This window comes from Oryzias latipes, chromosome 13, assembly GCF_053564925.1.
Source record: "Oryzias latipes strain Hd-rR chromosome 13, Olatipes_Hd-rR_3.1".
Taxonomy (NCBI): Eukaryota; Metazoa; Chordata; class Actinopteri; order Beloniformes; family Adrianichthyidae; genus Oryzias; species Oryzias latipes.
Genome location: NC_136249.1, coordinates 14,413,722 through 14,427,319, shown reverse-complemented (window position 1 = coordinate 14,427,319; position 13,598 = coordinate 14,413,722). Strand labels below are relative to the sequence as shown.

At 44.7% G+C, this 13,598-nt stretch overlaps 3 protein-coding genes across 7 annotated transcripts in view; 1 reads left to right on the top strand and 2 right to left on the bottom strand.

The window, feature by feature from the left end:
* The window catches only part of inppl1a (inositol polyphosphate phosphatase-like 1a), a 34,659-nt gene extending 32,957 nt beyond the window's left edge, over positions 1–1,702 (top strand). For all 4 annotated transcript variants that reach the window (XM_023961492.2, XM_078956506.1, XM_023961493.2 and 1 more), the window contains exon 27: positions 681–1,702. In XM_023961492.2, the coding sequence (XP_023817260.1) occupies positions 681–774 (94 nt within the window). In that variant the 3' untranslated portion in view covers positions 775–1,702. The remainder of the gene's footprint in view (positions 1–680) is intronic.
* A 634-nt stretch (positions 1,703–2,336) lies between these two features.
* On the bottom strand, positions 2,337–6,408 carry phox2a (paired like homeobox 2A). The gene is made up of 3 exons (XM_023961495.2): positions 5,917–6,408; positions 4,937–5,124; positions 2,337–4,850 (listed from the first exon to the last, which is right to left on the bottom strand). Exons 1-3 carry the CDS (start codon positions 6,137–6,139, stop codon positions 4,362–4,364), a joined length of 900 nt encoding a protein of 299 aa, XP_023817263.1. The 5' UTR covers positions 6,140–6,408; the 3' UTR covers positions 2,337–4,361.
* A 5,601-nt stretch (positions 6,409–12,009) lies between these two features.
* Positions 12,010–13,598, bottom strand: part of clpb (ClpB family mitochondrial disaggregase) — a 37,668-nt gene continuing 36,079 nt past the window's right edge. For both annotated transcript variants that reach the window (XM_078956504.1, XM_004075755.5), the window contains one exon: positions 12,010–12,702. In XM_078956504.1, coding sequence (XP_078812630.1) covers positions 12,505–12,702 — 198 coding nt within the window. In that variant the 3' untranslated portion in view covers positions 12,010–12,504. The remainder of the gene's footprint in view (positions 12,703–13,598) is intronic.

Below are 13,598 nucleotides of genomic sequence, written 5' to 3'. Positions count from 1 at the left end.
GAGAAAAGTAGCTTTGTGCTGATTTGCAACACTTTACATCCTTAACCACAAAGCTGATGGAGTTGCGTCAACTGCGTAAACGGTCAAAGAGTTACAGGGGTTCAAAGAGTGTGCATATTATCCAATGACAGCTGAGTAGCACGCCCTCTGAACTCAGAACCAGCTGATTCTGAGGTGCAGAAATGTGACTTTTCACATCAACTTTGCACCGAAATGCAACACATTACTGCAAGGTGTAGCATAGTGGCGCAAAGCTGTTCGTGCATCAGAATCAGTGGATTTACATTGATTTACTTCACTACTGAAGTGTTGCATATCAACGTAAAGCTGCTTATTTCTGCCTTATAATCTGCTGGAATTATGTCTTTAATTGCGTAAACAGTTGAAGAGTTGGGGAAATCGAAAGAATGTCAAAACAAGAGCTAAAGCTTCGGTATTGAAGGGTTAAACCTGATAGAAATATTTAGCAAGAACTATATTCAGAAACTGTAAAAAAAAAAATTAAATTAACATTCTTTGTTGAAATCAGAAAGTTAGCTTTTTCAGAAAAAACCCTATTAAACCGTTATGGTGCTGACATTACACAGAAAGAGTTGTGTGCTCTTTATCAGCTCAGTCTGTCTGTTTGTCCCAAAATCCTCGTCCATGAAGGTCATCCTCGCGTTTGCTTCCTTTTCCAGTGACATCACAGAGGAGGACCTGGAGGAGGCCGGAGTCCTGGACCCCGCCCACAAGCAGATCCTGCTGGAGAGCCTGAGGCAGCAGCAGAAGTAACAAGTCTGTGCCAAACCAATTCAAAACCATCTGGAGCCACAAAGGCCGGAGCTGACCTGAACCCGGCTGCGACGCGCCTTCGCATTCCAGACTGTGCCTTTTGGGAGGAATTGCACTCCCTCTGTACTGTCGGAAACACTCGCCGAACCTTCGTCCTGCCCCCCTTTTGTACTGTATGTGTGTTGCTGTCTCGGCGTGGACTTAAATTGTAAACCCGCTTTCGTTCAAGCGTCACTACATAACTGACTGCGTTGCACCATCAGATGTTACTGAATATTTCCTTTTAGGAGCTGATGAGGGAGGAATCATTTTCAAAGTAAACATAGGAGCGCTCTTCCTCTCCCTTTTTTATAATGTAAAGGTCCCCTCCATTTCTTCTCTCTGATCAGCACTGCCTTTTTCTATTTCTCAGGTTTATTCCCAATAAAAAAAAGTGGGAATCAAAAGACTGAGAATTATGTAACAGATGAGCTCTTTAGCAGCTGTGACTGGGGAAAAGCGACTCAACTCTTGTTTATTTAGTTTTTGTTCTTGGATGTCCTTGGTTGACAGTCTGCAGATCGTTTCTGCATATATTTATAAATTAATGCTTTAAATGTTAAAGGGAATATCGAGAAAAACCAAATTATTCCATGTTGGCGTTTCATTCGACCGGATTGTGTTTCATTATTACCGTACATTTCAGCCCTCAGTTTGTCCTAAATGTATTTCAAAATGTTTGTGACACGATCAGCTAATAAGCCATAAAACCCACAAGAAGATTTATGAATGCTGCACCAAGTTGTACCCGATGTTTGTGGTGATTTCACATGGCCCACTTCTGCTGAGGTTCATTTCACGATTTTTACTGATTTTATTTCAAAAGAAACTGAAACTGTGGTTACTGTGCTGAAGATTAAATGAGCCATCATGTAATTGGTTATCAAAACATGGTTCCAGTGTTATCATCTTAATTTGATTTGGTTGCATAACCAGAAACATTTCCTGATTGTTTTTTTCTGTCATGGGAACATTTGAAGCATATGGGGCTGTCATACACAGATGTCACCAGCAGGGGGTGCTGTTTACACAAACAAATGATTTTGATGGAATTCCAGGCTGGTTCAAAAATGTTTCTTTACTTTAAAAATTACTTAGTTTTTCTTCAGATCACACTAAACCTTTAAGTGGAAATCTTAAAAGTTGCAGTAAAAACTGACTGAAACCAGGAGTTGAATTAATTTATTGTTTTTTAGTCAGACGTATGAAACTTTTACGTTTCTGCTTCCTTTTTTCTGAAGTAGTTTCGCGTAAATTGAGTAAATGCGCAAATAATCTTCAGACAGAAAAGGCTTCGCTCCCCACTCATATTTGGGTTTATTTTTCAGAGATGATGTGAAAACAAGACTTACCGTCGTGACACTCCTGTTTGTCTTCGTGTAATGTTCTATTTCACTAAGCTAATGTCATTTCTTAAGATTATAAAGTTCAATTTAAGATCCAACCCTGTTTTTTAATCTGACCTCTTTTTTTCTGAGAGAATTAGAAAAATGTTTGGATGTATAGAGAAACTGTGCATCATGTAGTGCCTCCATAATGTAGATTTATTAGAATATTCAGAGTAGTGCTATACCTTCTCATTCACTGGAACCCCCTGTCTGTTTTCACGAACATGACAGATGCTCTGCAGTGAAGTTTGTAAAGCAACAATGAAAAAACAAGAAAAAACTACCTAAGATTTATATTACTAATTACAGAATTTACATTCTCAGGATTTTGTAGTAAATCAAACACGTGTGGGCTTCTCACTTTTCACTGACATAATAAAAATATGAATAAATACATGTAGATTTCCCTATTTTGATTAAGTTTCTTCAGAGTTGTCTGCTTTTGACAGCTTTGTTTAGAGGACAGAAGTACAAAAAGCTGCTTCCTGTTTGACTTTTGCAGAAAAGAAAATGATTGACATCAAGAAGAACAAAAAAATCCATCATGAACCCAACAAAAGCGATCGATCTGGTATTTGTCCGGGTAGTAACAAGCTGAGGATTGAGCACAGTGAAAGTTGCATTAGAGGGTCATCTCCAGACTATTCACTCCCTGACCTTTCCTCCACCTAAAGAGAAAACGGAGACTCAACGTTCTCTGTGTCAAAAAAGGCATGATGGGAAAATGCAGCCTTGTGGATGATTGGCGTGTGGGTCTGGATACAGTAAAGTAGGGGGGATGAGCTGTTGGGGGTCTGTACTAAGTCTGCTCTCCATTCCTACTCCCCAACTTCTAAAAAACGATATAGTGTCTATCCAGTAACCTGGATTGTATCAGCGATTCAGACACCATGCTCACTAATATTTTTAATGGATTTACCGATGTAACAACCTAATTATTATAAGCATTTTAAAAAGACTATGAGTTTTCAAATGTAAAATCGTTCAAAAGCAATGCATTGTGGTCTATATGCGTCAATCTATTGTGGATCGATGCACACTGGTTTTTCGTAGAGACTTCTGGGAAATTCCCAGGGCACTGGAATTTGGAATAGGAATCGGACACCCTGACAAAATGGTGAACCCCCTAGTGTACTGACTAGTGAGTAGTCAGGGAATTGGGACACAACCATTGACTGTATACAAGCACTGGACTCGGTGAGTGTGATGTCATCCATAGGAAATGGTTTACTTCCAGCTCCAACCAAATGAAGTCAATTCAGTCTTTTTTTTTTTGCAATACAGTTGCCGCCATGTTGGACCTAGAAATTATCCGCAATTGTCAGTGATTGTGAGTCAGTCTGAGGTCATCGTTTCTATGGCAACCGCTCTTCAGATAAAGAGCGAGTTTGTTGGAAGGCCACACCCCTACCACTTGAAAGCAGGCTACACAAAATCAGTCAATCAAATGTTTTGAAAGTTGGACGTGAGACCGCCTACTTTCATTGAGACATCTGATTGGTCAGTTTATTACTTGAGTAACTTACACTACAGGAAAATTTCATAAAAAGAGGATGATCAAAAACATGTTGAAATGGTAGCAGAGACCAATAGAATGAAAAGAAATCTGGGATTTTGGCTTCTTGGAGCCACTTCCTGTTTAGAAGGGGGGGGGGGGGGGGTCACTTAGTCCAGTTCTGGTATACAGTCAATGGTTTAGATCTTCCTGCACTAATTGGATTGAGGGGGGTTGCCCCCAACCCTTTTAAGAGTAAATCTGCATGTTGGGATCTGGTTGTGCTTTGTGGGCTTAACGACTGGAGCTGCGTGTTTGTTTTTCTGCTCTGAAGCCCCGCAATGCTGCGTGGGAGTGCGGATGGGAACTGGGGTGTGCGGGGAGGGGGATCTGCATGTAATATGAGGGGTGGTCTGAGTTTTGGAGCCTGCGGTTCTGAATCATTCAGTCTGTTTGTTCTAGAAAGGTTTCCGTCGATGTGAATGATTGGCTCTGGGTTCTACCGAGCTCGGGGCTGCATGCCGCGGTACAGGTGGAGTCTGCACTGCTGCACCTGTGACCACATCCTCAGCGGAGTCCACTCGGAGCAGCTGGGGTTTCAGCACTATGGACAGGTCCGCTCTCAGAGAGAGTCCCTCAGCTCCTGCGCGCTTCCCCTCTGTGCTTCAGAACAGGTTGCTCTTGATGGCGGGGTTGGGTTTTCTGTGGAAGGAGGACAGGACTCCGGCGAAGGGCCCGCTCATACTGTCCGCCGGCTGCCAGGCCTTCAGGATCTCCTGCGTCTGGGCGGCGGGCTGCGCCACGGCCGGGTTAGAAGGCCCCAGGCTGGACCAGCTGGGCGTTTTCAGCCCTTGCAGAACCGGGGAGGTGGAGGCGTTGGCGTAGCTGCTGTTGGTAGGAGCGGGGCTGGGGCTCAGGCTGGCGGGGCTCCCCAGGTTTCCGTTGGCGGAGCCGGGAAGGGAAGCCGTGCTGTCGGGCGTGGGGCTGCAGGTGGACTCCTTGGACTCGTCGTCGTCTGATGAAGATCTCGCTTCTCCTGCCTTCTTGCCCCCGGAGCTGCTGCTGCCCCCCGTCGCGCCGCCGGAGCTGTTGGCTTTAGCGTTGGCCGCGCGCTCCTGCTTACGGAATTTGGCGCGCCTGTTCTGGAACCACACCTGCCAGAGCAGAGATGTCCCATCAAACACACAGGACAAAATAAAAACGGAATATGACTTAAAAAAATCTGAGGAACGAGTCCAACCTGCACGCGGGCCTCGGTCAGGTCGATCTTGAGCGCCAGCTCCTCCCGGGTGTAGATGTCCGGGTAGTGCGTCTCCGCGAAGACCCGCTCCAGCTCCTTCAGCTGCGAACTGGTGAAGGTGGTGCGGATGCGCCGCTGCTTCCTCTTCTCGTTCAGACCCGAAGGATCCGAGAAGAACTTGTATGGAACTGAGGAGAAAACGAAGGAATGAGACAGGAACCCAGGGAGAACCCAGAGGCCTCGAAACGGAACCAAAGAAAACAAGATTTCCACCGATTTTAATTCTTGATTTGTTCTCATTTTTCTGGGGGGAAAAATCAAAATATAAAGTAAAACATAAAAAAGGCCTGAATCAAATTATTATTATTATTATTATTATTATTATTATTATTATTATTATTATTATTATTATTATATTTAAAATAACCAGTCAGCCAACTAAACAGCTTTGTTTAAAATAAAAACAAAGATAAATTACATTTTCTTTAAAAACCGAATATTTCGAATAGATTTTGACAAGCAGAATTTTACGAGTATTTCTTTTAAAGAAAACAAGATACGGTCATATATCCTCTTCATGTTCAGCTGTCTGCGTCACCTTTTTAAAAAAAATCTTATTTCAGTTTTTCATCATTAAAAAAATAAAAGCATAAAACAAATATTTTTGCGCGCAAAATCAAATTTTTACACACATAGACGCACATTTTGTGCAAAAACACAACATATAAATTGTAAATCAGAATTCATTGAATTAAAATTAGGGCTGCAATCACCCACAAATCAAAATGTAAAAAGAGTGAATAAATTAGTGGCTGATTGCACCCTGGCTTAAAAAATATCATTTTAATTGAAATATACTTTTTCTGAAATCTGAATCAAATAAAATTCTCGTTTTTCTTCATATTCTGGTTAAATGAAGGACTCCCTCAGGAGACGAACAGACCCCCGTGTTTTGGGCAGTGAGGAGAGACGCTTCTCACCTGAGGAGTAAGGAGTGGGCTGATGCTCCCTCAGGGCTCCCAGTGTGCAACTGGCCGTGCTGAGTGGGGTGCAGCCCGGGTTGGAGAACGGCCCGCTTCGGATCGGGTTGTACTGGAAGGAGCTGGCCTGGCTGCAGGAGCTGAAGTCCGCGTAGGCCGACGCTTCCATAGCCGCCATGCAGGAGTCATAGGAGTTCAGGTAGGAGTAATCCATCTTATACATGGAGGTCAGCCGGTGCGCGCACCGGTCCAAAGAACGCGGGGAGGTGAAGCCTGGCTCTGCAGCTGCTTCCGGGACCTTCTCTGGGTTTTCTCTCCAGAACCTCCAAAGAACTTGTGGTTCAGTTGCAGCAGTAATCCAGACGCTTTCTTCCGCTCTCCTTCGTCTCCTCCTTCAGTGTGCAGGAGCGTGCGCCTCCTCACTTCTCACCTCCTTCCTGCTCTGCAGCTCGCTCTGCGCTGGCGCTCCGTATGACAGCGCCGTGTGTTTATAATAAACTTGGCAGGGCGCGAGACAATGACGAGGCGGTGGTCTAGTTACCATGACAATAGCACCAGTGAATGAGCGTGGAAACGGACGCGCCCCCTCCTCCTCCTTCTGGAGATTTGCCGCACCGCCCACGCGGGTCCACAGCATCACGATCCCGCAGGTGTCAGCGGGGTTTCAATCTGAAAAGCACCAATTTCTTCCCTTAAATCAGTCAAAATCCGCATGTTTCCTTTATCGGACGTCACTATTTCTGAGATCTCTCCATCTCCTCCCACCAATCTCTAAACAACAACAGAACTCAGGGCCTTCAAATGTGAAAGTTAATTATTTTATAAGTTTTACAACACAAATTACACAAATAAAAAAACACTGATTCGCTAAGCTTCATTTTGAACGAATTTTACTGAACAAAAACACATTGAAAGTCTTTTTGTGCCATATTTCCAGAGTTGCACAGCGGCACTCCTTCAAAAGCTCCACTCGAGTCTTTATGTGCAGCAAAGCATCCAGATGTGACGCTGATTGCTCAGATTAAAAGATGTGATTTGATTCCGATCACTTTTGCTGAGATGTCACCAGAGTGAGCGTCACTTTGATATAAGACTGCAGAGAGAAGCGCGCGGCTGCGGAGACAACTGAGCAGCCACGACAGGGTACCCATAAACGCATTGACGCCCCAGAAATTGGTTTAGGTTTATTGTTCGGTGTCATGCAATGTGATAAGTCATATCCCACACGGCCATCAGAGCACGCAGGCGCACGCAGACGCATGCAGAGGTGCGCGCAGACATCACTTTCTGTCTAAATCTGGTGTTTGTCTGAAAAACAAAAAGCACTGCTTCATGTAACCTGTTTATCGAATCAACGGGCTTTTTATTAGCGAGCAAATTTCACCGAATAATATAATCCACAAACTAAAATTACGTTGTGTACGCACGCAAATAATTAATTTGGTTTGGCCTGTGTGCCCGCGCGTAAAATGGCACAACAAGGTTCCAAATGCGAGCTCTTATCTCTGCCTGACCGGAGGCCGCGCGATGATGCTCCTTAATGCCATTAACCCTGCGTGCGCGTGCTTGCGCGCGTGCATTCGCCCACTTTAGTAATAATCAGATTTGTTTACAGTGGTTGTGGTTGGTGAGAGGCGGCGGGGCGGCGCGGGACTGCTGTCTGAACATGGCACCAAATTTCACATAGCAGGGATTATTGTCGCGCATAAACGCCACATTTCGAGATTAAAAAATATACACTTCCATTTTCTTTTGACAAATCAACAGAGGTTTTACAGAACATCTGTTTACTGTGGATAAAGGACACAACATCTAAAAGGTTTCCCCACAGTCACTTGAAGTTACCCACGCATGTTTTAAACCAAATGAGATTCTCCTTTTGGGCTCAGAGTCAGCTCCCAGGCCGCTCAGCCTCCTGTGCGCCTTCATTCCCGTCGCTTCGGTTCAGAGGTGAGTTTACCGAGAAACTTAAACAGTTTCAAAGTTAAACTCTCAAGGCCGTCTCTACTTTTAAAAAAGAGCAACCAAGAGCGACCCTAGTGTTTAGCATTTAACCCCTAATCCCTTCAAAGAAAGACGTGGTCTCTTCCAAGGCGCTAATCCGCCCCATAGTGGAGCAGGAGGCGCAGGGGGAGACCTCTCCTCCATGGAGGGCTTAACTTTGGACTTTTACATTCATTTGACGGAAACTGTTTCGCTGAGCTTTGGCATTCATGGCGTCTGAGTCAACAGTGGAGAGGACACAATGGTCACCCCAGAGACTCCCGAGGGACCTTTGGAGAGGACCCCACTGCAGGGATTATGGTCCTACTGGTGCGTTTAGAGTCAAAACCTGATGGAAGGAGCCAAACGTGACGTCCATTTCTAATCAGAGGCGTGATGGAGTGAAAAGAAAAAGGACCAATTCACCCTTTTCACACATCATTTATTCATTCACGAGCGCATGGGTTCAGTATTAAAACATCAAATGCCAGGAGACAAAAACAGCATCTTCAACTATCTTATCTGAAACAGATCATTAAAGCACCAAGAAAGGCATTCTGTTGAGGCCTTTAAACACTAGGTATTTGTGCTAAAAGACACAAACGGTTTTATTTATCTGTTGCTTTAATTTGAAAAATTAAAAAAGTACCCTCCTCAGATGAATTTCGATCTCAGCATGATTTTTTTCCACTTCAGCATGGTGAAGCCAACCAGCCTGCAGACTGGCCTCAGGGAGGGAAGGGAACGCGACAGGAGAAGTGGCGCAAAAACGCAGAGCGCGCCCTCTGTATGATGGATGGCCTGAATGGGAAGACGAAGAGGTGCAGGTATACAGACGCAGGATGAAGGATGAGTGAAGGGTGAGGCAAAGCAACGCGGGGGGCCCAGACTGGCTTCTTGGCAGTGAGGCCGTCCGTCCATCCATCACCGGAACTGAAAGAAACACACGTCTCGTCCAGAGGCCGTTCCCCTCCCTTAACGTGTCAGCTTCTGTTTCTGCGCCGGGAATCATCACATCCGTTTCTGTAAAACGAGCATCGAAATACGCCGTAGACTCTTTGTTTCAAATGCTTCAAATCAAATCATAAATTATCTGCTTCCAAATCTGTTGAAAATAAAATGAAATTAGTTAAATTACAAATGAAAACAGGACATATTCTGAGTATTCCAGTTTCATTCTTTGTTAATTCACGTTTTATCCAATTCAAAACCTAATTCGTAAAACAAAACAACACATTTCTGGAGTAAACAATCAGGATTTAATATAATTTATAAATTAACATATTTTTGTGTATTTTGTATATTTTGATCATGACAAACAATTTCAATTAAACATACGCAGAGCGGCAAGAAAAAGCTAAAACTAATTTCTGGATTGAAGATTGGTTCATTTGTGCGTAAATTACGCACGGAACAGGCGCGGCGTGCGTCCTCATCAGCAGTTTCTACTGATTTACTTAAATAAAAATGTTGATTATTCGCAGCAGATTTACTAGCGGTTTTATTGTATTAAGAGGGATCAAGACTGTTTTCTGCTGCAGATCCAGCCAGAAAGTGTGCTGCGTCACAGCCAGCAGCAGGCGGCTCCCTGGAGTGTCACTAAAATGTGTCGTGTCATCGCCCCCCTCTTAAGGTTCCCCCCTCCCTCTAAGCTCGATAAGATTGATCATAAGATAAATTCAGAAACTCCCAGATCTTTCCATTAACATCGGTCTGCGTCCTTCCAGCGGCGGAGGCGCGCAAACATTTGATTTGATCGGTGATGGATGAAGGATGCGGTGGGAAGGGGGGTGGTTGGGGACCCATCGGTACCGTCCATTGTGTCCCTTTACATCAACCCCTCAATTACCAGAATGCACCGTGACTCTCCTGCTCCAGACGCATCCATGTGGTTTAGAGGAGGAAGAACAGCATCGAGCGTGAAGTTCCCCTCAGCAGGAGCTCATACGCAATAAAAGCTCTTGATGGTTCTACAACCAACTAAATATTGATGACAGCATTATTTTCGAGAAGAAAATGAATAAAACTGGAAATTTAAGAGCCAAACGTGCGTCACAGACGAGTTTTAAATTCACCATAACCTTGGGAAAATTTCAGTAAATCATTTCCCAGAATCACCTTACTTAAAGACTAAAGAATAGTGCGAAAAGATGCACTAAATCCTGACACAAAATCTGAAATAGGCCCCCTAGGAACCAGAAAAATGTTTTTAAAACCCCAAAAGTCTGGATCTTTCAAAAATGAAACCTATCCACATCACGCTCATCTGTAAACAACTCCACACTAAGTTAAAGTGAACGCGCATCCATCAGGAGGAACATGACGCAGAGCAGCTGCGGTTATTCATGCTGCGTCCATCTCTGCTGCGCTACCAGACCTGGATTATCCTAATGGACAACGGCATGTTACTTTAAAAAGAAGCTTTTTAGGATAAAAACCAGCTCCCGGGAGACCACGCACACACACGCACGCGAGCACGCCACAGCTGGAGCAGCTAGGGGTTGGCCGCGCGCAGGAGAGCCTCTCCAAACACGCTAATTAGATCTGCAGCTCTGGCCCCGCGCTCTGAAAGCAGCCCAGCGGCAGGGTGCGCGGAGCTGTGGAAAGTTAATTGAATTAAATTCCTTCTAAACTAATTAGGCTGCAATCTGCCACGCGAGCTGTCCCCGTGCAAGGTTCGAATTAGGCGGAATGGATTTGTTCCTTTTCTTTAAAAGAAAGGGAGGACGGGCTGCTGTGTTTTTTGGTGGCCTCCCTTATTTGTCTTTTATGATAATTCTCTCTGGGAGCGCGGGGTGGGGGGTGGATCAGGTGCGCGCGGGCCGGAGGGTCCGTGCGTTAACGCGCAGGATGAGCGTGGCCTGAAGCTGAGGAAGAGGCTGCGATGAAGAGTGCTGCTGCGCGGCGGCACAAGCGTGGATCGGCTGAGTGGACGGAGGTAATGGAGGTGAAATCGATCCTCTCTGAGAGGAGCACAATGAGAGGCGGAGGGCGGGAGGGAGAGGAGTGAGGAGGGACATGGATGAAAATCCTCCGTTAAGAGCAGGGACAGATATGATAATGGGAGCGCGGCTGTAGCCGTTCATCATTCAGCACCTCCACCTGCTGGACTGCACGCTGGTCCACAGCCACGCAGCCTTTTGGCTCCATCTCTTCTGATAGATTTCACAAGAAATCCAGTAAACTCATGGTCCTGAAAGTCATGCAGCAGGAGGAAAGGGGAGAACAGACAGATGGAGAGGAAAAGGTGGAGGAGAGCTGGGGGAGTGGGGGAATAAAATGCAGGGAGATGGAGGAAGAAGGAGGTTAAGACGATGGAGGGCCAGGTTTCTGTTTCTCCATAATCTAATCAGAGAAATGGTAGCAGTCAGAAATAGCCTGACATACAGACTAAGAGCCTCTCCTCTTTCTCCTCCTCTTCTTATTCTTGTCTTCTTCTGCAGGGAGGGTAAGTGGATACGCACACGCACGCGGACACACACACACACACACACATCAATTGGACTTCCCAAAACCATAAAGTGTAGATTGAGGGTCACATGAGGAAGAATAAGCCTGAAGGTACCTGAGCCAAACCTGGTCTGCTATGCAGATACAGCCCTTCAGTTTGTCTGGTGCTCGTCACCGTTATCTTCATCTGCTTCCCGAGGATGAAGTTTCAGGTTCTTGACAGCTCAGACTTCACACATCTGTGTAGAAAAGCCCGTTTTACCTGGGAAGCTGTGGGGTAATTGAAACAGGAGACAAAAGAATGAAAAATCCTGCAGTTTGAGTTTCGGGGGACGTTATTCTGCCTCAAAACTTCAGAAACCTCCATTAAACTGGAACTCCCTGGAAAGGTCACAGACAGCACAGGGAGAGCGAAAGCACATTTGCTAATGCTAATTTCTTTATGTGGAGAAGACATTCCTGCAGGGAATTCGGCTGCATTCCCTTCCGGTGTCCGACTCTGACCTCCGTCATGGGGCAGAATTCCTCTGTCATGTTGGTTCATGGGGTGCACAAGTGTTTTTGTTGAAGAATTCCCACCCAGAAACTGGTTTCTCCCACACACACATCCATCAGCAGTGTCAGAGCAGGCAGAACAAAAAACACACCAGAGGAATCTCCTTTTGCTTTGTGACGGCTTTATTTACAGCAAAGGAGGCCGGAAAACAAGAACGGAAATGTTGCTCCGTCCCAGCGGAACATGGTCTTCATACATTCCTGATGCAACAAATGTTTGGTTCTCTTAGCATTAAGACAGCAAAATGAAGAACATCAAGCAGAATTTGATGGTTTTCTGATGGAAATATGCCATTAAATGAAGATTGTTGTGTTTACATGTGAAACATAAAATCTCTATCATGTGAAAAACAGGAAATGAGGAATCATTAAACCCTTCTTCCTCTATACTCGAATTTCTTCTACTTATAAATACTCAGTGTTTTACATTATGAACCTTATCAGTGTGTAACAGAGATGACATCCACAGCAAAAGTGATCCAAATGTTAGTCAGACCCGCAGCTTGTTTGAAGCATGAATTAGGGACACCACGACGTTCTGCCTTCAGAGGAACTTTTATTTGAAATGTTTGCGATGAGGTCAGAGTGCTGTGCTGCAGGTCAGTGTTCAGGACTAAGCGGTGGGCGGATGTCAAGCATTCTGGATGAATGATCTTCTCCCAGCACCTCTAGCCGCAGACTGGGGGCGCCGCACTCCTCCTGACCATCCGAATGCACCGACAGACGCAGTGTGCATCCTTTGGGCAGCAGCTCTTGCTCGTACGCTGCAGCTAACTGGTTGACAACCCGCCGCTCCACCTGTGGGATGAAACACTGTGGTTAGTGTTTATACAGAAAGACACACTGCAGGAGACGGCCTCTGCGTACCGTGATGTCTGAAGAAGACTGGTTTAGGATATTTGTAAAAATATTCTCTAAAATCTCAAAAAAAAGAGTAGAAGATGGTAAAGATGTGATGAAGAGACAAGGATTTCTGACCTAAATCTTTTCATTTAACATCTGAAGCCCCCCACCTGCCACCCCACAGACACACAGAGCAGAGCTGCATATATTTTACTGACTTTAAGTTGTTTCAGTTTTAGTTTAAAAAGGCCTGTAAAAAATCCCTAAAAATAAAGTTTTTTGTGACATGGAGGAACAGAAAGACTTCCCGTCAGAGCGGCCAGGAACAGCGGTCCTGGAGGTTCTAAATGTGAATGACAAGCTCAGTGACAGACAAGAAGCATTTATGCCAAAAATGAGAAGAAGAAAAAAAAAATCCAGGAAAACTGGACTGGGAGGAAAACCGCAATTTTAAATACTGAGGAATGACTAACATAAAACAGCTCTGACAATCAAAGCCTGAAACTAGAGGAAAAGCAGAAATCCACCAAACACAAAACAGGATTTAATAAACCATTAGGAGAAAAACAAAGAAAAATGAAGCATGAGGGCCCAAATCTCATCAGTTTCCCAGTCAACAAAATCCACATTTATTTATTTAACGGGGACAGTCCACAGTAAAAGCATAGCTGCAATGCGCCAGAATTAGCCCAAAGGCTCTTTTTAAGACCCACGCAAATGACGATTGTGTTTTCTGGTGTTTTGAATGTTTTTGTGGCCTTTTCTCTCAAGATGGAGGACATATATAAAGACGATTAAGATTAAAACTGTATTTCTTTATACAAATCGTTGTGAATCAGGAGCAGATGAAA